Below are 26,750 nucleotides of genomic sequence, written 5' to 3'. Positions count from 1 at the left end.
GATTGTGTGATAAGCATACCAGTTTCACTACTCGATGTTGGCTCTAGCTTGCTGGATCCGATGGAAGAAGCTGGGTCTGAACTCTTGGTTTGTTGGAGAGGATCTGAAGACTGTGATGCTGAGGGTGAAGAGTTGGGAGCAGCATCATTAGACATCTCAGCTTCTTTAATTGCCTGCTTTTTCTCAAGAATCTTTCTTTGGGTGTATTGGCGAGAAGGAGATGGTTTTGGAGGCTGAAATGCTTGGGTTAAACCACCAACCCAAGATAAGATAGCGGCTCTATTTTCTAGACTCCACAGAATTTTCAATCCATGAACGAATACTCGCTGACAATTGTCAGCAACAACAACATTAAACCCCTCCTCATCACTACCTGATTGCGCATCGTCACTTTCATCACCCCCATCAAACTCAGACTTGAATGATGTCACCTCAGATTTTTTCCTGCCATCCTCCTGCCATGCTGATAATCTAGCAGCATCGGCCTTGGGAGCTTGTTTTCGTATTGTGAAATAATCAGAGTACAGAAAAAATCCATCATCCCGGCTTTTCTCAGTCGATCTAGTTTTTGTTTTGCTCTTTTCACAAGCAGGATTATCTGCAACTTTGGTATGCAGACTCTTGCTTTCTACCTGGCCATCCTTCGAACTTGTTTGTTCAGGAGTATTATTAATAAATACCTTCAATAAGTGCATGTCTATGCCCATGTAGACAAGATCAAGAGGTTCGCGCTTGCAGTCAAAAGTAAATATCTGCTTACCACGACTGGAAGAAATTTCCAACCTGAGCTTTGTGAAGTGCAGTATCAGACCTTTAGCAGGATCATCAGCCTGTAGTGGTATATTGTTGATCTGCAATAGTGTAGCATCAAAACGAATACACTGTTCGGTCATAACTCTATCAAGTGGCAGATTTCCGGACCGGATAAATCTAGGAACTCCAAACCGTGGAAACCTAGAGAAAAGTCTTAATTTATGGGGAGGAAGAAAAAATAAGTTCCACCACTTTGATAGCCAGACCAAATCATGAGCTCCAACATTCAGAGTCGGAGAATCATTTGAAGATGCTTGGGTTTTTTGTTTACTCTCCATAGGTTCAGCAGTACTAGGTTTAAGTGAAAAGCTCCACTTTAGTGAGAGTGAAGTTGACCGAAATGGATCAAGTACTTTGTCTCGCGGTTTTCCCTCTACAGGTAGAGTAAATATATAATGATCCATAGGGTTGCCTGAATCACATCCCCACTCTATTGCAATGTCCATGAAAAAGGAGGGTGTTTCAAGGAAAGGTATAGTTGTATGAGGTGGAGGTTCTAGAGTGCACTTCTTCGCAAGACTCTCTAGGCTAGTGATGTACACCTTTAGACACTTTGAAGACAGACTGACATAACCATCCACATATCGTATTTCTATATAGCCAGTTGTGATTAGCAATTGATCTAGCTTCTCATAAGGACTTGTTGCAGCAGGGAGATGCCACATTGTTTCAGCAAGACATAAGCTGAATTTACCGTGGATGTAGTTCCGCATATCATCCCACCAGGGTAAACTGCGCTCTCTTCTAGGGGGTTCGGGGCGCTCAAAGTACCATCTTTTAGCTAGATTTGCCCTGCGCAATGCACATGTAAAAGCATAGCTTATATCGGCAAAAACTGGCTCATAGCCGACTCCAAAGGAGACCTCCCCTCTTTGAAAAGACAATGGTATGTCAGCATATGTTTTCATTGGTGGGGTATAGCCAGTAGCGGACCGTAGCAGATTTACTCGCCACCATTTCCCAACATAAACATCTTGTCGAACTTGGGGCTGAAAACAAGTCGCCTGCCACCAGAAACAAATAATTATGTAATTTGAAGTGATATTTGACCAGGACAAATTTTTTTCAAACGTATGAAGTACATATTGCAGAAATTATTTTTAATTCCCTAGCTTTAACACAATTATGTAATTGAACAAAGAGAGAAATTGCAGCTATATGATGTTTGAGTAAGTCTTTCTCTTTTCTATTGCCAAAGGGTGGGTTCATAGTTCTAATAGTATTCCATAAATGAAAGGAGTGAACAGCATCAAAGGCTAACCTGCTGGGCAAGCACAAGCCGTCCATCACATTTAGCAGAGGTTCCAGAAAAGAGTGGAAATGCGTAATCTCTTATATACGCAGATAATGATTTAGCTTTCAAAGTAAAATTGCTGCCATACAACCGGGAAAATGGAATATCATTTTTTGCACAAACAGGATCCACACTTTTAACAAAACTAATCATTCCTTCATCACCCCCATCAATCTTTGATAGGCTCACGTCAACATCTTTTGCACAGATTGACATAACTGATGCTCTCTGTTTACTCATCTTAAATCCTGACTGGAAGCCACTTGAACATGAACCTGACCCTTCTGATACTGACAACTTCTGACATGCCTGGTAATATGATTTAAATGCCTGTATATGGATTTCTTCTCTAAGCTTTTCAAGAGATTGCATGCCAGGCGCATCAACATAAACATCAGGGTTGTCATTGCTCTTTTCAGAAGCAGAGCCATCCAATTTTGCCTTGGGGGAGTCTTTGTTTTTGGCTGACTCAAGCTGATCGAGCAGATCCAACCTAACTATGGACTCACTAAATACATTCTTCATTAAAGCCATATGCTCATCAAGCCAACCTTGGAGAGGTTCTTCCTCAATTTCTGCTGTGAGGTCACGTACAATTAACCTGACATACCGAAATACCGTGGATTTTGATTTGCTCTTTTTACTGCTGCTGCTGCTGCTAGATTTCTTCTCAGGAAATAATACGGATGTTTTTGCTGCAGAAATAAGTTTAAATGCCCGCAATGTATCTTCAACTGCATCATCAATAGCCCGCAGCTGCAACCTAAAAGGCAGACATATATAAGCATCTCGCAATTGAATAACCCAATCACATGTAGTTGCAGACTGAAACTTCTTATCAGGAATGCTGTCAGAAACAGAAATCGGGATGCGTGAAATCTGCATACGGCTGCTTTTGAAAAGCTGTGCATCACAAAAAATAATTGCAACCCCTTCAATCAAAACACCAATCTTGGCATTCTCAGAAAAAATGGAGCCAACGTGAACCATTGCTTCAACCCCATCAGCAAGTTCACCTGAAATTTTCAATGATTCCACATCAATGGCAATAACTGATTCCCGTTTCTTTTGTGCCTTCTCTTGCTGGCTATTGTCTGTAGGTTCTTTTTTTGTCAACGTATCCATGTGTGCTGTTTCTTCTTTTACCTCAGTAGCAGAATTCTGGAGTTTCAGCCTGTGCAGAACTGATTTAAGCCGCGTGGCTACTTCAAGTAATTCCAGGCAGGGATCTGGCTCATACCTGACTGCTATATCTGTCACATTGATGAGGGAGCAGACTGCATTGTCATTCTGCCCACCAGAACGCTTGACGAACTTTGCCTTTTGCACATCAAAAAGTGTAACCTCCTCTGCAGGATTATCATCAAACTGATATTCTTTATGTGTTAATCTGGATCTTCCAAGTTCAACCTGCATGGAGTGCTTTTCCTTGTTCAGACACACACCAAATCGATTAGTCTCAAGAGAAGTGGAGAAGTTAACATTCTTATGATCTGGAAGCCTGGTCGAGTTTACATAGGCCATCCTTGGGCCACCATTAGCGTCATCAATTATCATAACACGGCCACCCTGTGAACCAAAATTTACACGCTTTGGATCTGCTACGGACATATCTTCAAGCCTCATGTCACCAACATACAAAATAGAGCACTGTTCAACGCTAATCTTCACTAGCTGTGCTCCTTTAGCATTCTTGGTAGATTTTTGAGAAGTCTCATGTACAGGTCGTTTCTTAGGGGGAAGAATGCTTTTCAAAAAACCCTTGTAGGACATTGCAGTTGTACAAAGCAACTCAAGGTAATAAAAACAGAAATGCATTCCTATTCCAGATATATTAACAGAGAGAGCAGATTTAGCATGGTCAACACCGCTATCTTTGCTTGCCTCCTTTTGCTCTAGATCAAGAGTTGAGCAGCTAATGTGCAGTAAGGTGCCCGAAATGCATTCATTTATCAACTGTTGATGTTTCACAGCAACAAGGAATTTTAATTCTCCAAGCTTTGCATGCAGTTCAGGTCCTTGGTTTACCAACTTACTTGCAGAAAAATGAGTAGACAGCAAGCAACACTGCATAATCCAGTATTTACAGCTAAGGTTAGTAGTTATAAATGGTAACATACCAATTTGATGTGATTCATAATTTGGACACATGAAAGCTTGAAACCTTAATATTTCTGCAGTACCAAGCAGACATGAATCTCATAATTCATTAGGCTGGTCGTAATGGTAGTATCATAAGGGGTATCATGCATGCCAACAAGACTTTTTGGATGATATGGCACACAATTAAATGAGGAAAGAGAGGATGTAGTATTATATCATGATTCTGTATCATATTAAATGTTGTACTCCCTCCGTTCCTAAATGTAAGTCCTTTTAGACATTTCAAATGGACTACAACATACGGATGTATGTAGACATATTTTAGAGTGTAGATTCACTCATTTTGCTCCGTATGTAGTCACTTGTTGGAATCTCTAGAAAGACTTATATTTTGGAACGGAGGGAGTACTACTTTGTGTCATGCATGACAATTAATAAGGCAACCTAAGATACCAACTTATGATACTATGCATTACGGAAGTAGTATCATACACTAGTATCATATGCATGATACTAGTGTATGATACTCTCCATTACAACCAGCCTTAAATCATGTTGGCATGGTCTTGATAAATGGGAATGTGGGCACACAGCAATTTCTATTATTAAGAAAGTAATAACTACATTTACTTCACAAGCATATAAACTCCAAGAGTTTCAAGGATAAGTGCCTTCGAAGTGGAACAACATGCTACTGTAAAATTAAGTTGATCCCATCTGGTCATATCCAACGTTTAGGCAGTTTGGCATGCAGGTGAGTGAACAGAACAGCAAAAGGAATTGACTGTGTCAAATTACATTTTATGATATAGTATTGCTGTGGCTACGACAAGGAATATTGCAGAAATGGATCTAGCATTTGGACTCCATGAGTGTATGAATAGGCAAAAGATTGGTCCCATTTAAAATTAGCATAGACAAGGAATGTTCTAAATTGATTTCTCTCGGAAATGCTGAAATGCCAATTGATTTTTAAACTTTTCAAAACTCACATCATAAATTCTACATTACCAAGGTTCAATCATGACATTCAAATGCATTGATCATACAATCATATTACCATGGCTCAGTCATTACAAATGTGGAGCATTTTGAGAATATTCTTCTTAAAAATGTAAAAAGAAGCAAACAACACATTGAAATAATTCGTGATTTGTACTGTGTATATCAAGCATCGGTATAGCTTAATGCAGTAGTCATGTTACAAGAATTGTTCAAAGACTCATGGACATTCAGAGTAGAACAGAGCGCATGATAAGGAACTTACATGGAACAGAGGTATGTCATCAAGACTATAAAGCACAACAGACAACTCGGGTACTGAGAATGTAAGTACCAAAGCCAGTGCTAATTTTTCTTTGGGCACCTTGTCTTGTTGTGGACTTTCATGAAGAACAAGGGGCTTCTTTTTAGCTGACTTCATCAAGATCAGTGGCTTAATTCTGCTTATAATAAGATTACATTGGCCCCCACTGATCTTGATATTTACTTCCGCTCGTATTGGCTCTGTTGACTGAGAGAAGGCAATGCATCAACACATATGCTATGAGAAACATATTACACAACAAAAAGTATAACAAAAAGAAAACAGGGCTGTGATAAAAATTGTCTTCCTGAAAACAAGAACTGACCATATGATCACCTCCTTTGTATGCACATGTGAGGATGCATATGCATAAATGCAACACATGACGATGTACCAAACATCACCTACACACGGTAGACACACCAAGCTTTTGGACTCACTCTATTGGCCATGAGAACAGCTTTGGCGAAGTCAAGTATGCAAATTACCAAGATTTTCTCTAGTCATATATTGGCAGTTATGAGTCCACATAGCCAAATCCACCTATGTATGAGCCCCGCTCCCTAGCCATCGCCGCCCAGCCCTCGCCGTCGGTGGCCACTCCGGCCCCGACGTCCACCCTCCCGGCCCTCCCGCCCTCTCCCGCATGGCTTCCCCGCCCCCCGCCGGGGCCGGTCGCTCGCGCGAGCTCCGTTGGCTGGAATCCAGCCCGTCGTCTGCCTCCGTCGCCGCTGTCCTACCGGCAGGCGCTTTGTGACCGTGAGCTCGCGTCCTCCGAGCTCACCCTAGAGGTCGCCGACGCCCTGACCCCCTCTCCACCGCATGCCCCTCGCCCATGGCCCCGCTCCGAGGTGCATCTAGTGTCCCTGGCAGTTAGAGCCGAGGACGCTAATGAGGCCGAGGGCAGGTGGCCTACGGGCGTCGCCGCCCCCGCCCATGAACGAGTGTCCACGCTGCCTGAGCTCTGGGCACATGCGCGCCGAGTGCCGGCAGGCCATCAGGTGCAAGCGCTGCCGCTTCTTTGGGCACATCGCGCGTGACTGTGAGGCACCGCGCTCCTCCCCTCCCCACCCCCCACCCCCACCGAGCGGCCCGTCGGCGGCCAAGCGCGTCCGCGCCCCGCGAGTTCCTCTGCCTCCAGTGTGCAGGGTCCCAGCCGCCCCGCGTCCTCCGGGTCTGGTGCTCCTGCTTCACCCTATGGCTCCGCCCCGGTTTCCTCGCACGTGTCCTCCGGTGCGATGACGTCCTCCACCCCGCCACCTGCCATGTTCGGCCATCCATCTCTACGGCCAGCGGGCGCGCTCTGCTTCCTCGACCACTCCGCGAAGATCGTGGCGGCCGAAACCGTCCTGGAGCGTGCACTCGTGGTGATTGTCGCGGGTACCCGCTCTGGTGTCGCCGTTCAGATGTGGCGGCTGTGCTCCGGGACCGTTTCGACCTCTTCGACGATGCCTTCTCGGTTCACCTCCGCCCCGATGGCGAGTTCCTGGTATGCTTCGCCGATGCGAGGGTGCGTGCTTGCGTGGCGGAGCGGCCCGTCCGCACCCCGCGCTTCCGTCTGATGTTCCAGCCCTGGAGTCGTTCCGTGGGCGCTGAGCCACTCTCTCTTTGTCTCCGTGTCGAGATTGAAATTTGTGGCATCCCGGAACACGGCTGGCACCGGTCGTCGGCCGAGCGCCTACTCTCCCCGTTTTGCCTCATCAACAACCTTGCACCGGAGACCCGCGACGCCCGGGACATGGCGGTCTTCCGCCTCTTGACCTGGACCCCTAACCCAGATGCCATCCCCCGCACCTTCGAGCTCTTCCTGAGCCCGACACCGTTTGGCCGGAGGCCAATCCTGACGTTGCTGAACGCCATGCCGTTCATCTTCTCCGATGGCCGGTGCCCATCCACGTTCGACCCTCGGAGGATTTCCGGTTGCCTCCTCCTTCCCCGCCCCCTCCTCCGGCGGAGTCCAGTTCTTGCGCCGACGTGGATCGCTTCCCGCCGTGCCCGCCTGCCTGGCCGACCCACCACAGCTTCCCACCTCGCGATGCTGGTGCGCGTGGCAGCCAACCCAGGCGCACGGGCTCGGCCGCCGGCCGCCGCCATGTCCCGCCCCTGTGCCGTGGCTGGCAGGGCATTCTTCATCCTTACCCCGCGGCGCATCCTGTACGTCAGGTGGGCACGGTCTCGCTGCGTCTGGGTTCTACTTTGGCGCTAGAAGAGCAGGGACAAACTACCAGGGCTTCGGATGCCTCTGCATGCCCTGCTGGGGCTCTGGACAAAGTTGCAGGTACGGTTGTGCAGCCTGCCTCGGCGGCTAGTCCGTGTTCAAATTCCCTCCTGGCCAGCTGGAGATCACGACAGATGAAGCGATCCTGTCGCCCGTTGGAATGGGTCTGGAGCCTTCTGATGCGGGCCCCGACGCCCGTTCGCCTGCCTCAGTACCAGGCTTGGGGCTCTTAGCCAATGGGGGCGCGTCTTCCGCCGCCTCGCCATCCCCTGCCTGCCTGCGGACCCTCTAGGTGGTTCCCGTGTGTGCCCTGGCTCGCCCACCCAGGCGGATCGCCTGGTACCTCCCTCTGCCGTCACCAATCCGGTCCTTGGAGACCGCGTGCCTGCCACCAGGCCCACGCCTGCTACCACCACCCTGGTTGGCTCCTTGACGCCAGCTCTGGAATCACGCGTGATCTTGTCTCCTTCCGTGGTTCGGGCTTCGAGGCTAAGTGGCAATCCTTCACCGGGCCTGCTGCACTCGCCTGCTGGGGCGGGCCCTGCCCTGTATGTCACGAGCCCCGAGGCCATGCAACAGCCCACGCTGTGTTCCCTGCTGGATTCTGTACAACAAGAGATTGACTCGGTCTTGCCGCAGCCCAAACCTGCACCCCGGCGACGTTGAAACGTGATCCCTCCCAGCTTTATCCCGCGGAGAAGCAGCCGGATCACCAAGGCAAACTGCGGCCTTGACTCTGAGATGAAAGCCAAGCGTGTCCTTCTACGCCGCCTTGAGCTTCTCGAGGAAGATGGCCAGGTGGACGATGCCATCCTGGCCAATTACGCTCAGCTCTTTGCACGACCGCTTGCGGAAGATGTGGTGCAGGCCTTCGCGGACTACTATGGGTGGAAAATTCCCCGTGGTGTCACGCACCTCCTTGATCGTGCGCCTGTGCAGCCGATTCTCGTCTCAACTTAGGGCATCTCCCCCCTTCCCCCACCCCCCCACCCCCCACTCATCTTATGGATTGTAATCTCAAATTTGTGTTCTGGAACGTGCGTGGGCTGAACTCGAGGCCCAGGCGCACGGCCGTTTGTTCCATGATCTCATCTGTGTCCCCCATGATTGTCTACTTGAGTGAGACTAAGCTTGCTGTGGTCACCCTCACTATCGTCTCTAAGATCCTTGGCCCCTGTTCGGGGACTTCTTCCTTCCCGCATCTGGGACACGCGGCGGCATCCTAGTCGCTTGGCGACGCTCCGAGATCACCCTCTCTAGGCCAGAGATCGGCGACTACCATGTGTCCGCCCTAGTTACCTCGCTCGCTGGTGGGCAGCATTGGTGGCTCGCTGCCGTATGTGGCCCTCAGGACGATGACGCCAAGGTGGAGTTCCTCGCTGAACTGCACAGCTTTTGGCTCACTTGTGCAGGCCCCTGGATTGTTGGAGGCGACTTCAACATGATCCTTTCCTCAGTCGATAAGAATAATAGACGCTTGCATCACCGCTCCATGAACCGTTTCCGTCGCTTCGTCGCCGACATGGAGTTTCATGACATCTACCTCCATGGTTGTAGATATACTTGGTCTAATGAGCAGGACAACCCCACCCTCGTCCGCAACGACAGGGTCCTCTGCATGCCTAGTCGGGAGGCCAGCCAGCCACACTGTCTTCTCCGATGCCTTGCCACCGTGATCTCTGATCACGCGCCGCTTCTGGTGGATTGTACTCAGCGCCCCGGCAACCACAAACGCTTTCAATTTGAGCAGATTTCGATTAAGATTGATGGCTTCCATGATGTTGTTGCCGCTAACTGGCATGCCGAGCCGCCCGATCCGGACCCCTTCCGCCGCCTATACCAGCGCCTGAAGTACACGGCCTGCCACCTCCAAAGTTGGACTGCATGACGCATCGGCCAGGTGTCCCTCCAGCTTCTGGTCGCGCGGGAGCTTATCGCTCGCCTGGACGTGGCGCGGGACTCCCGACCCCTCTCCCTATTGGAGGCTTGGTTGCGCAAGAATCTAAAGCTCAAGTACCTCGGGCTCACCTCGCTTGAGCGTTCAATTGCCCGGCAACGTGTCCACCTTTCTTGGCTCCGCGACGGGGACACCAACTCGACATTCCTCAAGATCCATGCTTCCCACCGCCATCAAAAGAACCACATTCTGCATCTGCGTGTTGGCGACGACCTGGTCCCTGACGAGGTTGGAATGGCCGAGGCTGTGTTCCATCACTTCGCTGGCATACTTAGCATGGCGGACACACGTCACTCTACACTGGCCTTTGAGGCTTTTGACGATCGCCGCTTCGATCTATCGGCGCCGGAGGTCCCTTTCTCCGAGGCCGAGATTTGGGAGGCGGCCAAGAAACTCCCGTCCGGGAAGGCGCTGGGGGCCTGATGGCTTCACCTCGGAGTTCCTCTGTGCGTGCTATGATATCATCAAGGACATAGGTGACGTGTTCGATAAGCTTTACCATCAAAATCGCATGGGGTTTCAAAAGCTTAACGAGGCTCCCATTACCCTCCTCTCGAAGAAGCCCGATGCCGCCTCACTCGCGGACTACAGACCGATCAGCCTTATCCACCTCTTGGCCAAGCTCTTCGCCAAGGTTTTGTCGCTTCGTCTTGCCCCTCACCTTGGCACGATGGTGTCCACCAATCAGAGTGCTTTCATCACGGGACGCAGTATCCATGATAATTTCATCCTCGTCCAGCAGACCGCCCGAAAACTGCATAACTTGAAGGTCCCGCACGTGCTGCTCAAGCTCGACATCGTGCGTGCGTTCGACTCCGTCTCGTGGCCTATTCTTCTCTAGATCCTCCGTCATCTTGGCTTGGTCCGCGGTGGTGCGAGTGGATTTCGATCCTGCTCTCTACCGCTAAGACGCGCATCCTGGTTAATGGAAACCCCGGCCCTCCCATCTGCCACGAGAAAGGCCTCCGGCAAGGCGACCCAGTCTCCCCCATGCTCTTCACCTTGGTTATTGATGCGCTCAACTCGCTACTCCAGGATGCTGTCAGGACAGGCGTCCTTCGACGCCTCACCGAGCGACGGATGGCCTTGAGTATTTCCCTCTATGCTGACGACGTGGTCATCTTTTGCCACCTAGATCCTTATGAGCTCCAGGTTGTTCAGGAGCTGCTTCGGGTCTTCGGGTCTGCCTCCAGCCTCCACACGAACTTCTTGAAGTGCTCAGCCACGCCGATCCAGTGCACAACAGCGCAGGCTGAGCAGATCGAGAGAGCACTGTCTTTCCCGATCACGCACTTTCCGATCACCTATCTTGGCATCCCCCTCTCAATCCGGAAAGTCTCCGCGGCAGCGCTTATTGCCTCTGGTGGAGCGCCTCCCTTCTTTCGCGAGGGGAGAGATTGGCCTTCGTTTGGCACGTGCTCGCCGTGATGCCAACGCACCTGCTCATGGCCATCGCCATTCGACCTACTATCCACAAGATCAACCGCATTATGCGCGACTTCCTTTGTCATGGCAATAATGATCCCTCTGGTGGAGGCTGCCTGGTCAGTTGGCGCAAAGTTTGCCGGCCACTGGAGTTTGGCGGATTGGGTATCCGGGACTTGCAGCGCACATGCATCGCCCTTCACGCACGTTGGCGCTCAAGGCCAGGGACAACTCTAGGCCATGGAAGCATCTTCACTCTCGTTCGACGCCGAGGTTCAGGCCATCTTCGACGCGTCCACCCCGTGGACCCTCGGGGACGGCAACTCTTGCTTGTTTTGGGCGGACCGATGGATAGGGGCCAATCCATCGCTGACCTTGCTCCGGCTGTGCTTGCTCTGGTCCCCAAACGCCGCATGAGGACGAGAACTGTTGCCCAGGGGCTGCACGACAGGTCTTGGATTCAGGACATTCTGGGTGCCATGGGACCCGTGGCCATGGTGCAGTATGTCGAGCTCTTGTGTACCTTGCAACAGATCACCCTCTCCCCCAACCCTGATTCCCTTAGATGGCACTGGACGGACTCCGGAATTTAATCTGCGAGGTCTTGCTACCACGCCATGTTCATCGGCTCGACGACCGCGCCACACTGGAGGCTCACCTGGCGCACGTGGGCTCCTTTATGCATACGGTTCTTCGCTTGGCTGGCTGGCCTGGACCGCTGCTGGACGGCCGCCCGGCTCGCGCGCCATGGCCTGCCACACAACGATCTATGTGTGCTTTGCGATCAGGAGTTGGAGACCATTGATCACTTGTTCATCCATTGCCCATTCTCCAAGATCATCTTGCATGAGATCTTTGCCTGGTGTCGTGCCCCTATCCACCCACCCCAAGACCCCCAGACTTGCTTCCTCAACTGGTGGGCGGCTGTCGTCACGACTGCGCCTGCTGCTATGCGCAAGGGTTTGTCCTCCCTTGTGCTGCTATCTGCCTGGTCCATCTGGCGCCATCGTAACGCCTGCATCTTTGACAACGCCACCCCCTCCACCCACCTGCTGCTTCAGGCCATCAAGGATGACGCGCGCGCCTGGGCCACTGCTGGAGTGAAGTATATAGCTAGTTTCATGCCGCCTTGATCCTTTGGGCTGAGCATTCCCGTGTTCTGCTCCTGTAACTCCCCTCTACGTCTAGCCATGCGTATGTCGAGAGGTGTTACCCCCTGTAACCTATACACTGTTGTTCTCTCCTACCTATCAATGGAATGATACACAATTTTGCATATTCACGAAAAAAATCCACCTATGTATTCTAATTAATGATCTCAAAGCAATACCTCAGACAGAGATTTCAAAAGAAGTGGATATGGCTGTACCACATCACTGGAAAATACAACTAGTGTAATGATAGTTTTATTCCATAGTTAATACAGATGTTACTTTTGTTTGCACAGAGACCTAATCAACCCAAAATTATGAAAGAACTGTAAATCTATTGGTTCATAAGTGAAGTGTTTTCCAACAAATGCAGCAATTTACAGTAAAGATCGAGTTGAAGCCGGCAGAAATTTCTTGAGAAATCATTAGACCAACAGCAGTACAAATTTACACTGCAAGCAAACTAAACTGACCTGAGTGGGAATATTAGCTGAAACAACAGTTGCAATTTTCACAACCTCTAATACAGATGTAGAACCATCCATCAGAAGCTGAAGAAACAAATAATCATCATAACGTAATCTAAGTTGAAAAAACTAGATCACTCATAGGAGAACACGGAAACATACATGAATATCTGTCACGTCAGTTTCCAACCAAAGGTGTGTTGGAGCCACCCCTAAGTCATTCTGAGGCTGTGACTTCATAAGTCTCACAGAAATGCTACCAAATTCGTTGTTGATCGAGAGGCCATGGTCCTTTGGCAAAAACTTCAGATCTAGCTTGGACATATTGAAGCTAACCTTCCAAAGAACAACTACATTTTAGTGAATGGTAACCCGGCAACCAACTTACATTAAAAAAAATGTAACATGTAACAATTTCAAATGGCAAAACAAAGAGCTGTAGAAGATGCAGAGGTGATGCCAACAATAAATATTTGAAATTGCACCTGGAGTATACAATTGTTATAAACTACAGTACATGTGTTACTCCCTCCGTAAAGAAATATAAGAGCATTTAGATCATCTAAACGCTCTTATGTTTCTTTACAGAGGGAGTACATGTTATATCATATCAGCTCATGATATTTGTTTTGGACACTTCTTAGAGTACTAGCATGTTTTCAATCAAAGAGTCATAGTTAAATGTATTAAGAGGCAGAGCATTGTTTTTCCATGCTAAAATATTACAAGTGGAGAACAGTAGTTAGGTAACTGAAAAACATAAAGAATAACACATCTTAGCCTGGTTGTGCATTCATCAGGAATTCGAATTATCTAGCCTACAAAAATATTGGTGTGTTGCGGAGCTAAGTGAATATAACTAAGAATATTATGGTCTCATCCATTTGGTGGACAAAAGTGGCCTATGCGGGTCTTGTTTAATAATGTCACAAGAAGAAGCTAGAAAACATAGAACTATATATGGAGAAAGACAATGCCCATATATAACAAACAATGGTAAATATCAGTGGTACTGCTGGAAATAAATACAACCTTTTCAGGAATCAAATCGGTCTTCTTATTCAATGACAAAAGCTTGCTCCCCTCGGGTTTGGCAGCTGATTTATTATCCACAGTAGATTCATCCTTCTGATCAGCAACAGTAGAAGTAGAGGGCTTCTTGGTGAATAGTTTTTCTTCCAGGTTCACAACAATTGGACCAGACATCAGATCCAAATTCTTGACTCTAATTCTTTTATCCCTAAAGAGTGTTATAAATAATGTTACAACTGCAAACTACTCAAGTGGATCACATGTATTCAGGCTGAATGGGCCAATATATAGGAGTGCAGGAGATGAGCTAAAGCAAGCCAACTCAATCTGGTATTGACATCACACTACCACACATATACACTCTTAACAAACAATAGTTAAGTTTTTGCTCTTTCACAACAACGAATGATGCAACACATGCAGTTTCTGTAATCGAATGGGTCCCCCGAATATGATCAAAACAGCTAGGGTGGCAATTTAAGCTTCACATAGGCATAGAACAATTGTTATATGACCCTGATTGTTAGCCTTATGATAATTGATTATCCTGAACTTCATTGAACAAAAGTAGACTGAAAATACATTTTCTTTTAGGCTTATCAATAAGTTCTGGGGGTGCAGGAAGTAACTTACGGATAGATAAAACCGCCTTATCTACCGCAGAGTATTACAGGCAAAAGTTGAATCGCAGAAGGTGGTTTCCGAGATTATATTTGTGACTCCTATGGTTCACATGAGTGCATTATGGTTATGTTGCAGTAAGAAGCATTAAAAAGGTACAGCAAATAGCAATCAGTTGTGTGCGGAGACATGTGATGAAAATAGTAATCAGTTAATCGCCAACAGCTACTACTTCTCAATCAAAACACCTGAGATACTAGCCATCAATGACTAGTTTCCTACTAAAATGACCATACAGTGTCGAGAGTGTTTGCAAAGCATCCCCTTGAGGGGTTACCTCTGATGAAGCTCACACGAGAGTGCTATATCCTCAAGCAAGAAAGAGCTGCAGTCAGTAGTGTCCATAGCTGAAGGGTATTGTCCACTCACCCACCAATCCAATTTGTTAAATGGTGATGAAGAATCATTTTCCGTGCCATCTATCTCTAACGCTTGTAGAAATAAAGGTATCAGGTGTATTTGAACATTAAGAACTGGATGCAGTGCTCCAGATTTAGATAAATCAATCTTAAAGTCCTTGATGCCAAGAGCAGCTTTTGGAGTCTACAGTAAGAAAATGACAAGTTTTCCGTCAAAAGTAATATCACTAAAAAAATTGACAGAGGGAGGAAGGGAGGGAGGTACCTTGAGCCTGAGGTCCACTAGAGAAAGTGATAAAAGGCTGGCAACATTTGTTATAAGCCTCCATTTTGCTTGGCCTTTGGAATTTTCTTTTGGTTTGGGCGATGAGGCTGAGGTTGGCTTGCGCGGGGCAGGTTTCTTTTCGTTTGCAGATTTGGCGGGTTGCCTGAGCACAATGTGCAATTCAGAAATTCGCAGTTGCAGGACTGGGCCTTGAGTTAGTATGGTGAGCCCCAGCTGGGTGAGTGGCTTGCGCAGGCCGAGTCTAATTTCACCGACAGAGATGGACTGGAGCGGTCCCTGCAAAAAGAAGGATTGGCACTGGTTGTGATGAGCAAGTAATAAAATACTACTGTACTACTTACTACAGTAATGATGAAGCAGGGCAGGGCAGGGCAGGGCAGGGCAGGGAGATGCATACTTTAGGAGAGTTAATGGTGATGCCCCTGAGATAATTGAAACCATAGGAGCGGCAGCCGATGGAGAGTTTCGCCATGCGACGGAGCACCCATGCCAGAGCCTTGGCAAACAAGCTGCGTTTGTTTGTTTGTTTGTTAGACATTATACAAGAGAAAAATCCCAAGAAAAGTGAAGATCAAGTGCAAGAGAGAAGAGCCAAAGGGCATACAGGAGGGCGATACACGAGGCCGTGGCGGCCAAGGCGGCAAGGAGTAGGAGCTTGAGGGTGGAGAGGAGGAGGCCGTAGCGGAGGACGAACTCGAGGGCCTCCCAGGAGACGACGAACCCCACCAGCAGCTGCACGAGGCCGAGCATCATCGCCGCTGCTGCTGCATTCACCACCGTCGCGTGGCCGCATCAAACTGGGAATTCTCCGTGGGGTGGGATGGGGTGGGATTGGCCGTGCGTATGTCGCGGTGGATTGGATCCGATCGACGGGGGGAAGGAGAAGGCGGAGTGGAGGGATCGCAAAGTAAAGTAGTGGTGGAGAGGAGGAGTGGAGAGGAGGTGGTGCGCCATTTCCGGAACAAGCAGAGGAGAGGGAACGGGAAGAACCGAAGAAAAGCCACCGTTATACACACGCACGTCTTCTTCATCTTAACCAAAAAACCCTTCTTTTTTTTTGAAACACAAGACCCTTATACACACGCACGTACACTCGTCTCACGAATGCATGCACGGACGCCCTACCTATGAGCACCTCCTAAAGACTGAGCCGACATATCATCTTGAGGTTAATGAACTCGCCACGGATGTCTTCGTAGTTGACGAGAACGTCTCCCCTCGTGGGCTGTAATATCACTATCCTTCTAAACTCAGGCCCATGCGGAGTTCATCGGTCCCATAAGAAGACTTGGATCGTCTTATGGATTAGTGCGACGTTCGAAAGCGGGATGAGACTATCATGCGAGGTTTGCAGCAGAAAATCCACACCTCGTGCAAGCAGAATATGAGTTCTGAACGTTGCGGAATAATGCAGTGAAGAATGTGGTGAGGAAGGAGAAGAGGGGGAGACAAGGCTGGGCCCTCGACGGTGATCGAGCTCAGTTCGGACGAGGTGAAGAACGAGGACGACGAGTCGAGCTCCGACATTGACTAAGACAACTTGTGAGTAGTTTGCGGTAGTTTGTAGTCGAAGTATCTTCTTTCTCAAATATGCATGAGTGTGTGTATCATTCATTAAAGAAGGAGGGGAGAGAGACTCTCAAAAGCTCCACGGTGATACAAAATATTTACATGCGGATTTTATTTGGCATCTCCTCGCTCTCGATGCACACTATTCCTGGTCTATCCACACTCCACTTGCTTCCTCGAAGCCATTTATTTCGCCCTTAAACATCTCTGCTTTTGCCGAGAGCCTACCCTCTTCTCGGATTATTTCCGTGATCCTAGCCAGTGATGGGGAAGCCCCGTTGAACGCAATGTCGTTTCAATGTTTCCAGATAATCCACATGCCAAGGAGGCACTTGGCTCACATAGCCCTCCGGTGTCCCGTACTCTAATCCTGCCTGATGCACCAGTCACTTATAGTCTCAGCATGCCTTGGCTCAAACCCTCGTTTGCCGGTGACCGTGCCCATCCAATGCCAAACCTATCGTGCGAAAACACAGGTGATTAGGAGGTGTTGAATTGTTTCGTCCTGCTGATCACAAAGTGGGCATGCATCCTGATGAGGTAGACCAGGTTTGGCTAGTCTATCAGATGTCTAACATTAGTTCTAGATGGCAAGCCAGGAGAAGAATCGGCACTGCATGGATGCTCTAGTCTTCCAAGTGAACGATGTTGTTGGCGACACTTCGAGGCCCATGAACTTGGCGGCATATGTAGACCTAGCCGAAAAGTGCCCCTCTTTTTCCTAGGCCCGGGAAATCGAATCTTCCACCACCTCAAGTTGCATGGCCGCCACCCTAGGCCATAAGCTGAGAAACTCATCCAATGTCGTAGCCGTGAGGTCCGGTCCAATGTCTCTTGCCCATGTATCATTTGCGGACGCGTCAGAAACTATCGATGTAATCTTATTTTGCGGTGTGTTTGTTGGGATCCGATGAATTATGGGTTTGTCGTCAAATTATTCATTGAAAGTAATTGAGTCTTTTCTGAACTTTATTATGCATGATTGTTATATCTTTGTATTTCTCTCCGATCTATCCATTTGGTTTGGCCAACTAAATTGATTTATCTTCAGTGGGAGAGGTGCTTTGTGATGTATTCAATCTTGCGGTGCTCTATATCCCAGTGACAGAAGGGGACAAGACACGTATTTGTATTATTGCCATTAAGGGTAAAACGACGGGGACTATTCATATTCATTGGGTTTACTTTGTCTACATCTATAATGCCATCTTGCTTAAGGCGTTACTCCGTTTTTCATGAAAGTAATACCATAGATGCATGATTGATAGCAGTCGATTGGTGGAGTAATAGTAGTAGATGCAGACAGAAGTCAGTCTACTTGTATTGGACGTGATGCCTATATACATGATCATTGCCATGAATACGTCATTACTATATGTTTTTCTATCAATTGTCCAACAGTCATTTGTTTACCCATCATATGTTATGTGTTCGAGAAAGAAGCCTCTAGTGAAAACTATGGCCCCCGGGTCTACTTTTATCATATTGCTAGAAAACCAAAAATACTTTGTTGTAATGTTATACTTTTCTTTTTATCTATCTATCACTATCAGAATTAATCCTTGCAAGTAACGAGTTCAAGGGGATTGACAACCCTCTTGCCAGCGGTGGGTGCAAGTATTTTCTTTTATGTGTGTAGGTGATGTCGATGGAAATTTGATTGGTTCTCCTATTGGTTCGATAACCTTGATTCTCACTGAGGGAAATATGTATCTCTATTGTATTGCTTCACCCTTCCTCTTTGGGGAAATCCCAACGCGGTTTATAAATAGCAAGAAGAATTTTTGGTGCCATTGTTGGGGAGACATCATCTAATTCTTATCAGGTCCCTACATACAAACTAGTCCCTCCGTCCCATTATATAAGTGTTCTTTATACTAGTGTAGTGTCAAAAATGTTCTTATATTATGGGACGGAGGGAGTATTATCTACTTGGTCTACTCTTTATTTGCCTCTCTTTTTCATCTCCCTCCACTTCTCTAAAAACAAAAAAACAAAAATATTTTCCTTTGTTAGTTTGCTTGTTTGATTGCTTGTCACCATGTCTAGTGCTACTATTCCTCCTCTCTCCCCAGATTTTGAGGTTCTTTACTTCGGACAGAAATAAGGGGAAGTCTAAAGGATGTGTGGTTTAAATAATGGAGTCTTATCGTATTTGTACCATAAAAGGTGATATAAAAATCTTGCTCAGAAACTTTGTGGGGCTCACTATGCCTAATAGACAACTTCTGGATTTTGCTACTAAAGGAAATTTTATTGAAAGTGATGCTAATGTTGCTTATGAAATAATATAGGGGATAGTAGGAACTCCACCCCCACAAAGGGGAATCAGTTATACTCAGTGTGACGTTCGGATAGTTAAGCTACAATAATCCCCTGCTAATGATGCCATGTCACCATGGTTATTGTTGACAAACTCGCGTTGATTAGAAACCGATTCAAATTCAAATTCCAAATCGAGTCAAGTGGTAAAAGTTTTCAAATATTAAACCTAAAATGTTCGGGTGGTGTCAAATAAATTGTAAGTAATTATAGTGGGGAAACCAAACTTTTATGAAATGCTTAAATGCACTAAAATGATTTAAATAGTAGCAAACCTAATTATTTAAATGTCTTTACTAATTAATAAAATATCAAACTAAATTATTTGGGGACTAGACTTTTTTATGACAGTGGACTAAATTGAAAATCTAAATTAGATGCTAAGTATATATTTTATAGAACTAAATTTAAAAAGAAACTAAGCTAAAACAAAAAAAAGAAAACAATAATGCAACAATTTTTTTAAAAGGAACACCCTACCCCTTGGGCAGTTCGTCCCACTAGGCCAACCCTAGGCCGGCCCACCTGTTGAGGCATATCTCTCTCGATGTGGTTTTGGTGATTGATGACAACGTGTTTGCGGACTAATCATGTGCTTTGAGCATTTCAGAGATTCATCCTTGGCACGAGACGATTTCTTCCCCTCGGAGCGTCATTCAAGATGGTGTAGCTCTTTCGTTTCTTTTTCGGCGGACTAGTTGCGTAGAGGGCACCGTACTATCAAGAGGGGGTCCGCTTTGGTATTGCTTGGGTGGAATCAACACGTACCCATCCGCTTCTCACCCTCTGACGTACACATCCGCTTCTCACCCTCCGAGCCCTTCCGCCTCTATGGAGAGATCTTCTCTCTTCTTGTGGCCTTTGTCTGGTACCCAGCGGTAGTACCGTGGTACCCAGCGGTAGTACCGCTTAGGGGTCACAAGCGGCAATACCGCTCCGCAGCAGTAGTACCGCCGGTGACTCCCCAGCAGTACTACCGATGGCTTGTTAGGTCCCTACCGCATCGATTCGAGGGGTCTTTTTCTGTGTCGGATTGTGCGGTACCTCGCTGCAGTAGTAGTGCGGCAGTACCGCCCATTAGCGGCAGTACCGCCCTTCCACCGCGGCAGTACCACTCGGTTCCCTCTTTCCCTTTACCCTTCTTTCTGCGCGGCAGTACCGCCGAAGGGAGCGGTAGTACCGCCTAACCCAGTGGTAGTACCGCTGTCTCCCGCGGTAGTACCGCCCTCTGCGGGGCTGTTTGGGGGGGGGGGTAACGGTTGGATTGTTCGGTCTTCTTCCCCAAAGTTGACCTACCTCTTCCCCCTCAAGCTCCATTAATGCTCCAAGCTCCATTTTCGCCCGATCTATCTCTCTAGCCAATCAAACTTGTTGATTTGCTCAGGAGTGGTTGAGAAGGCCCCGATCTACACTTCCACCAAGAGTTTTTTTATTCCCCACCTATCCCTAGCGGATCTTGTTACTCTTGGGTGTTTGAGCACCCTAGATGGTTGAGGTCACCACGGAGCCATAGTCCATTGTGGTGAAGCTTCGTGGTATTGTTGGGAGCCTCCGATTAAGTTGTGGAGATTGCCCCAACCTTGTTTGTAAAGGTCCGGTTGCCGCCTCCAAGGGCAGCAATAGTGGAATCATGGCATCTCGCATTGTGTGAGGGCGTGAGGAGAATACGATGGCCTTAGTGGCTTCTTGGGGAGCATTGTGCCTCCACACCGCTCTAACGGAGACGTACTTCCCCTCAAAAGGAAGGAACTTCGGTAACACATCCTCGTCTTCACCGGATCCACTCTTGGTTATCTCTTACCTTTACTTGTGCAAGCTCATTAGTGTTACTTCTCTTGCTTGCGTGTTTGTTCGTTGTCGTTGCATCATATAGGTTGCTCACCTAGTTGCATATCTAGACAACCTACTTTGATGCAAAGTTTAATTTGGTAAAGAAAAGTAAAAATTGTTAGTTGCCTATTCACCCCCCTCTAGTCAACCATATCGATCCTTTCAATTGGTATGAGAGCCTCGTCTTTTTGCTAAGGACTTTGCCGTCCGAAGAGTATGGTTGATACCGTAGACGGTGTGGAGGAACACTCCGGTGTGAATCCGATCTCGTCTACGGGCGATGGGGGAACCTCGGTCTCTCGTGAGGAGTTCAGTGTAGCCTTGGAGACATTGAAAACCTCCATGACGACCGAGGTTGAAAGCATGTTTACTAAATTCATTAAAGGGTTTAAACTATCCACCGCACCGTTAAAGCGGGTGATCCCACTGACAAGGTGACGGATGCTATCTCCGACAAGGGGGAAGCTAGTAGTGAAAAGGCTCCTTGTTCTAGTGGTAAAAATGGCACCGGCATCTTTGCTCATGTGGAACCACCACTTGTTTATGGTGGACCGGTTCCTTCCACTCATTTGAATCATGCCGGTCCTCCACCTAAGATTGTGAAAAATGAGGACTTTGATTCTTGGGTTTATCGCTTTAAGCGTCATTTAAATCATGTGAACACTAATCTTTGGAGAATCATTGAAGAAGGTTTCCATCCGCATGATCCAAGCAACTTCACTCCTCGAGAAGCCGCGGATAATCAATTCAATGAGAATGCTCTCTTTATCATTCAAGATGCAATTTCACCCAAAGATCTATGATAACCCACAAGTATAGGGGATCAATTGTAGCCTCTTTCGATAAGTAAGAGTGTCGAACCCAACGAGGAGCTAAAGGTAGAACAAATATTCCCTCAAGTTCTATCGACCACCGATACAACTCTACGCACGCTTGACGTTCGCTTTACCTAGAACAAGTATGAAACTAGAAGTACTTTGTAGGTGTTTTTGGGTAAGCTTGCAAGAAAGTAAAGAACACGAAAATAAAAGCTAGGGGCTGTTTAGATAAAGACACAACTAAATTAGTTTTAGTAGAGAGCTTTTGTCAACAAGAAAGTTATTTGTCCCTAGGCAATCGATAACTAGACCGGTAATCATTATTGCAATTTTATTTGAGGGAGAGGCATAAGCTAACATACTTTCTCTACTTGGATCATATACACTTATGATTGGAACTCTAGCAAGCATCCGTAACTACTAAAGATTCATTAAGGTAAAACCCAACCATAGCATTAAAGTATCAAGTCCCCTTTATCCCATACGTAAACAACCTACTTACTCGGGTCTGTGCTTCTGTCACTCACGCCACCCACCATAAGCAAATCATGAACATATTGCACACCCTACAGCGGGAATTCCTCACGCTTGCGCGACACGGAGAGCACCATAGGACAGCACCAATAATAAAACATACAACTCAAACCAATCTCGATCATCAAATAGCCATTAGGACAAAACAGATCTACTCAAACATCATAGGATAGCCATACATCATTGGGAAATAATATATAGCATTGAGCACCATGTTTAAGTAGAGATTACAGCGGGTAAGAGAGAGGTTACACCGCTGCATAGAGGGGGGAAGAGTTGGTGATGATGGCGGTGAAGTTGTTGGTGAAGATGGCGGTGATGATGATGGCCCCGGCAGCGCTCCGGCGCCACCGGAAGCAAGGGGGAGAGGGCCCCCCTTCTTCTTCTTCTTCCTTGACCTCCTCCCTAGATGGGAGAAGGGTTTCCCCTCTGGTCCTTGGCTCCCATGGCGTGGGAGAGGCGAGAGCCCCTCCGAGATTGGATCTATCTCTCTGTTTCTCTCTGGTTCCATGTTCTCCCCTGGCTCTGTTTCACCGTTCCGTATATATATGGAGATCCGTAACTCCGATTGGCCTGAAACCTTCGCTGTGATTTTTTTCTAAATATTAGCTTTCTTGCGGCAAAAGAAGAGCGTCAACCGCCTTACGGTGGGCTCACAAGGGTAGGGGGCGCACCCTAAGGGGGGGCGCCCCCCTGCCTCGTGACCACCTCGGGCACTGGTTCGCGTTAATTTTCCTTCCGAATTTTCCATATTTTCCAAAAATAAGCTTCGTCCGTTTTTACCCCGTTTGGACTCCGTTTGATATGGATATTCCGCGAAACCAAAAACATGCAACAGACAGGAAATGGCACTGGGCACTGGATCAATATGTTAGTCCCAAAAATAATATAAAAAGTTGCCAAAAAGTATATGAAAGTTGAATAATATTGACATGGAACAATAAAAAATTATAGATACGACGGAGATGTATCAATCTACCTCACCTTCGGCCCTTCGCCTTGGCCAAAGATGCATGGCTTTGTGTTGTCTCTCTCTACCGGGGAAGCGCAAGCATTCAACGCTCCAACTATGAAGTAGTGCAAGATGAAGCCGATGAGTTTGCAATGAAATAAGATGAAGAACCTCGTGAGCTTTATTGGAGAGTAACCAAACTCACGGTCTCACTCCGAGATCACGGGAGCAAGGAAATGGATGAAAATTGGATCAAGCACAAATTCCTCAAGGCAATGATGCCTTACCACAAGGCCATGTCCTCCGTCATTCGTCAAAGGCCGGACTTCCACACTTTGACCTCAAGTGAAGTGTTGGATGAGTTTGTGGCTATGAACATCTTGGACAAGACCGCCGACAATGTGGTGCTTCGTTCTCAAAGGGCAAAGAAGCCCAACCTTGCATTGAAGGCCAAGGTTTGCATTGAAGAAGAAGAAGAGGAAGAAGAGGAAAGCAACCCCGAAGATACAAAGTATGCCTATCATGAACACATGGCACTTGCTTCAAGGCAATTTTGGAGTAAGAAAAACTCAAGGCCAAACTTCAACAAGAACAACTCAAGTGGCACGAAGAGCAAGCAATGTGTAAGGACTTGCTACAATTGTGTCAATGTGAGTCATTTTGTTGCGGAGTGCCCGTATGAGAAGAGGGAAGACAATGGTGGCAAGCTCATTCGAAAGGACAAAGCCAAGTCTTTCCCCAACAAGAGAAACTTAATCAAGAAAACCCCTCACAAGGCATTGGTGGTTCAAGAGGAGTACCATGAGGATGATGATGATGATGATGATGATGATGATGATGATGAAGATGGTGAGTCGGTTGCCATGGCCTCCGTTGCCATTGCAAAAACTCCACGACTATCTCTCTTTGACTCACCCAATGAGAACATCACCGCCAAGTGCCTCATGGCTAAAGCCACCAACAAGGTAACTCCCAACATCAAAACTACCATCATTAATAATCCTTCCTTGATGGATTGCATTGATGAATGTGAGGGATCTAATGTGGAGGAAAATGAGTTTGAGTCCTTTATGGGTAAACTCAAGGGTAAATCCAAGAAGCATTTTGTTGCTCTCTTGGAACAACTTGGTGAATCCAATGACGTGATCGAGTCTCATGAAGATACCATCTCCAAGATGGAGGGGCATAGTCGTGACTATGTCGATGAGATTTCGGATCTTTCCAATGCTCTTGAGGAAGAGCGTGGTCTTCGTTTGGCTCTTGAGGAGTCACACAATGATGATCATGCTAAGTTAAAGAAAGATTTTGATCATGCTCTCGTGGTTTCTCATGTGCTAAACTACGAGAAGGCCAAACTTGGGGTTGATCTTGCTAGACTCAAAGAGGAGTTTGATCTACTTGACAAGGCTCACAAGGTCTTGAAGGGTGCTCATGCTAGACTCAAAGAGTCTCATGATCAACTCCAAGTAAAGCTAACCAAGGAGAAAGCCACCTTTCCTCGTATGATATTAATTGATAATGCAAATGCTACTAACTCGTGTTGTGAGCATGTGCATCTTGTTGAGAAGAACGCTAAGCTAAAGGTGCAACTTGAGAAAGGTCTTGTGTCTTGCATACAAGGCGAGAAGAGCCTCAACGACCTCTTGACCAACCAAAAGGGAGTTGTGGCCAAGGAAGGGATTGGGTTCGTGTCCAAGTCCAAGAACGAGAAGAAGAATGACAAGGTCAAACGACCTCCTCCTCTCAAGCAAACCTTTGTGAGGGAGGGTGAGGGTGCTACTAAGGAGAGGGAGAAAACTCCATGAAGGGTAGTGATGCCAAGAAGGGAAACGCTCCCCTTCCCAACAAGGCCGGCGACTTTAACCCTTCTTATGTGTTGTGCCGTGCTAGAGATGGGCATGTTTATGCCAAATTTGTTGGTTCTCCTTATGAGTACATTGAATGGTCTATTTGGGTTCCTAAGACCCTTGTTACTAACATCAAAGGACCCATTACAAAATGGGTACCTAAAACCAAGCATTGATCTATTGTAGGTGTTTGCTTCCGGTGGGGGATCATGGTTGCTCGATAGTGGAGCTACTAATCATATGACCGAAAGCAAGGACTTGGTGGTGAACGTGCAAAAGATTCCATCCATGCCCACCAATGTTGAGTGGGGTGATGCCTCATCTTCTAAGGTATTTGGACTCGGCAAATTTGTCATTTCTCATGATCTTACGATCGAGAAGGTCATGCTTGTTGAGTCCCTTGCATACAATTTACTTTCCGTTCGTCAACTAGCACTCATGGGCTTTGCCACTTTCTTTGATATTGATTCCGTGGCCCTCTTGTGGAGCAAGACTTTTAAAGTAGCCTTTGTTGGGCATGTCGAGAACGGTCTCTATGTGATTAACTTTTCGAAGCGACCCACTAAGACCACGACATGCCTAATGGCTAAAGTTGACATGGGATGGCTTTGGCATCGCCGTTTAGCCCACGTCAATATGAGATCTTTGTGTAACGCCCCGAGACCGTTGCGCCAGGTGTCTTCCAGTTATTCGCTGGTGTTGCCATGTCTTTTGCTTGCGTGTTGCATTTCATCATGTGTAACACCCTCGATGCGACTATATCTGCCACATGTCGAGGCACGACTTAGAGACATAATCGCATTGAAGGCATATGTCGCAAGTTAGGCAATCTTCACAACATCCCATGTAATATGAATAATAAAGGGGAGATAACATAGTTGGCTTACACTCGTCACGTCAGTCAAGTACATAAATAGCATTACATCATCCAAACACTCATGGCCCGACTACGGCACCAAAATAAAAGATAACCCAACAAGCGACACGGTCCCGTTCACCCCCAACTGGGCACCACTACTGATCATCGGGAAAGGAAACATAGTAACGTCGAGAGTCTTCGTCGAACTCCCACTTGAGCTCATACGCGTCTCCTGGAGCGGAATCATCAGGCCCTGCATCTGGTGTAATAGTAATCTGTGAGCCACAGGGACTCAACAATCTCGCACCCTCGCGATCAAGACTATTTAAGCTTATAGGTATGGCAAGGTAAAAATATGTGGATCTGCAGCAAGCGACTAGCATAATATGGTGGATAACTTATTCGCAAAAGAGAGCGAGAAGAGGAGGCAAAGCACGAGCGAGAAACTAGAGAACAACCAGCGCAAACATTACTCCAACACCGTGTCCACTTCCCGGACTCCGCCGAGAAGAGGCCATCACGGTAACACACTCAGTTGATTCATTTTAATTAATTAAGGTTCAAGTTATCTACAACCGGACATTAACAAATTCCCATCTACCCATAACCGCAGGCACGGCTTTCGAAAGTTCAAATCCCTGCAGGGGAGTCCCAACTTAGCCCATGACAAGCTCTCACGGTCAACGAAGGAATAGACCTCCTCCCAAGACGTTCCGATCAGACTCGGTATCTCGGTTACTCAAGACACTTCGACAGGTTAAAACAAGACCAGCAACACCGCCCGAATGTGCCAACAAATCCCGATAGGAGCTGCACATATCTCGTTCTCAGGGCACACTCAGATGAGACTAGCTACGAGTAAAACCAACCCTCAAGTTTCCCCAAGGTGGCCCCGCAGGCAGCTCAGTTCGGACCAACACTCAGAGG

General features: G+C 47.2%; 1 protein-coding gene across 2 annotated transcripts in view; it reads right to left on the bottom strand.

Moving 5' to 3' along the window:
• LOC123085923 (protein ABERRANT POLLEN TRANSMISSION 1) overlaps positions 1-16,269 on the bottom strand; it is a 39,076-nt gene extending 22,807 nt beyond the window's left edge. The window contains exons 1-10 of one of the 2 annotated variants that reach the window (XM_044507634.1): positions 15,697-16,269; positions 15,490-15,601; positions 15,072-15,368; positions 14,725-14,990; positions 13,767-13,974; positions 12,897-13,070; positions 12,741-12,818; positions 5,478-5,723; positions 2,075-4,174; positions 20-1,817 (exon numbers count right to left, since the gene is read on the bottom strand). In XM_044507634.1, the coding sequence (XP_044363569.1) occupies positions 20-1,817; positions 2,075-4,174; positions 5,478-5,723; positions 12,741-12,818; positions 12,897-13,070; positions 13,767-13,974; positions 14,725-14,990; positions 15,072-15,368; positions 15,490-15,601; positions 15,697-15,845 (5,428 nt within the window). In that variant the 5' untranslated portion in view covers positions 15,846-16,269. Of the gene's footprint in view, positions 1-19; positions 1,818-2,074; positions 4,175-5,477; positions 5,724-12,740; positions 12,819-12,896; positions 13,071-13,766; positions 13,975-14,724; positions 14,991-15,071; positions 15,369-15,489; positions 15,602-15,696 lie in introns of those variants that run through there. The other variant, XM_044507635.1, reaches the window with a different exon arrangement.
• Positions 16,270-26,750: the final 10,481 nt, after the last annotated feature.

This window comes from Triticum aestivum, chromosome 4A (genome assembly GCF_018294505.1).
Source record: "Triticum aestivum cultivar Chinese Spring chromosome 4A, IWGSC CS RefSeq v2.1, whole genome shotgun sequence".
NCBI classification, from domain to species: Eukaryota; Viridiplantae; Streptophyta; class Magnoliopsida; order Poales; family Poaceae; genus Triticum; species Triticum aestivum.
This window is presented reverse-complemented; position numbering and strand designations above follow the sequence as displayed.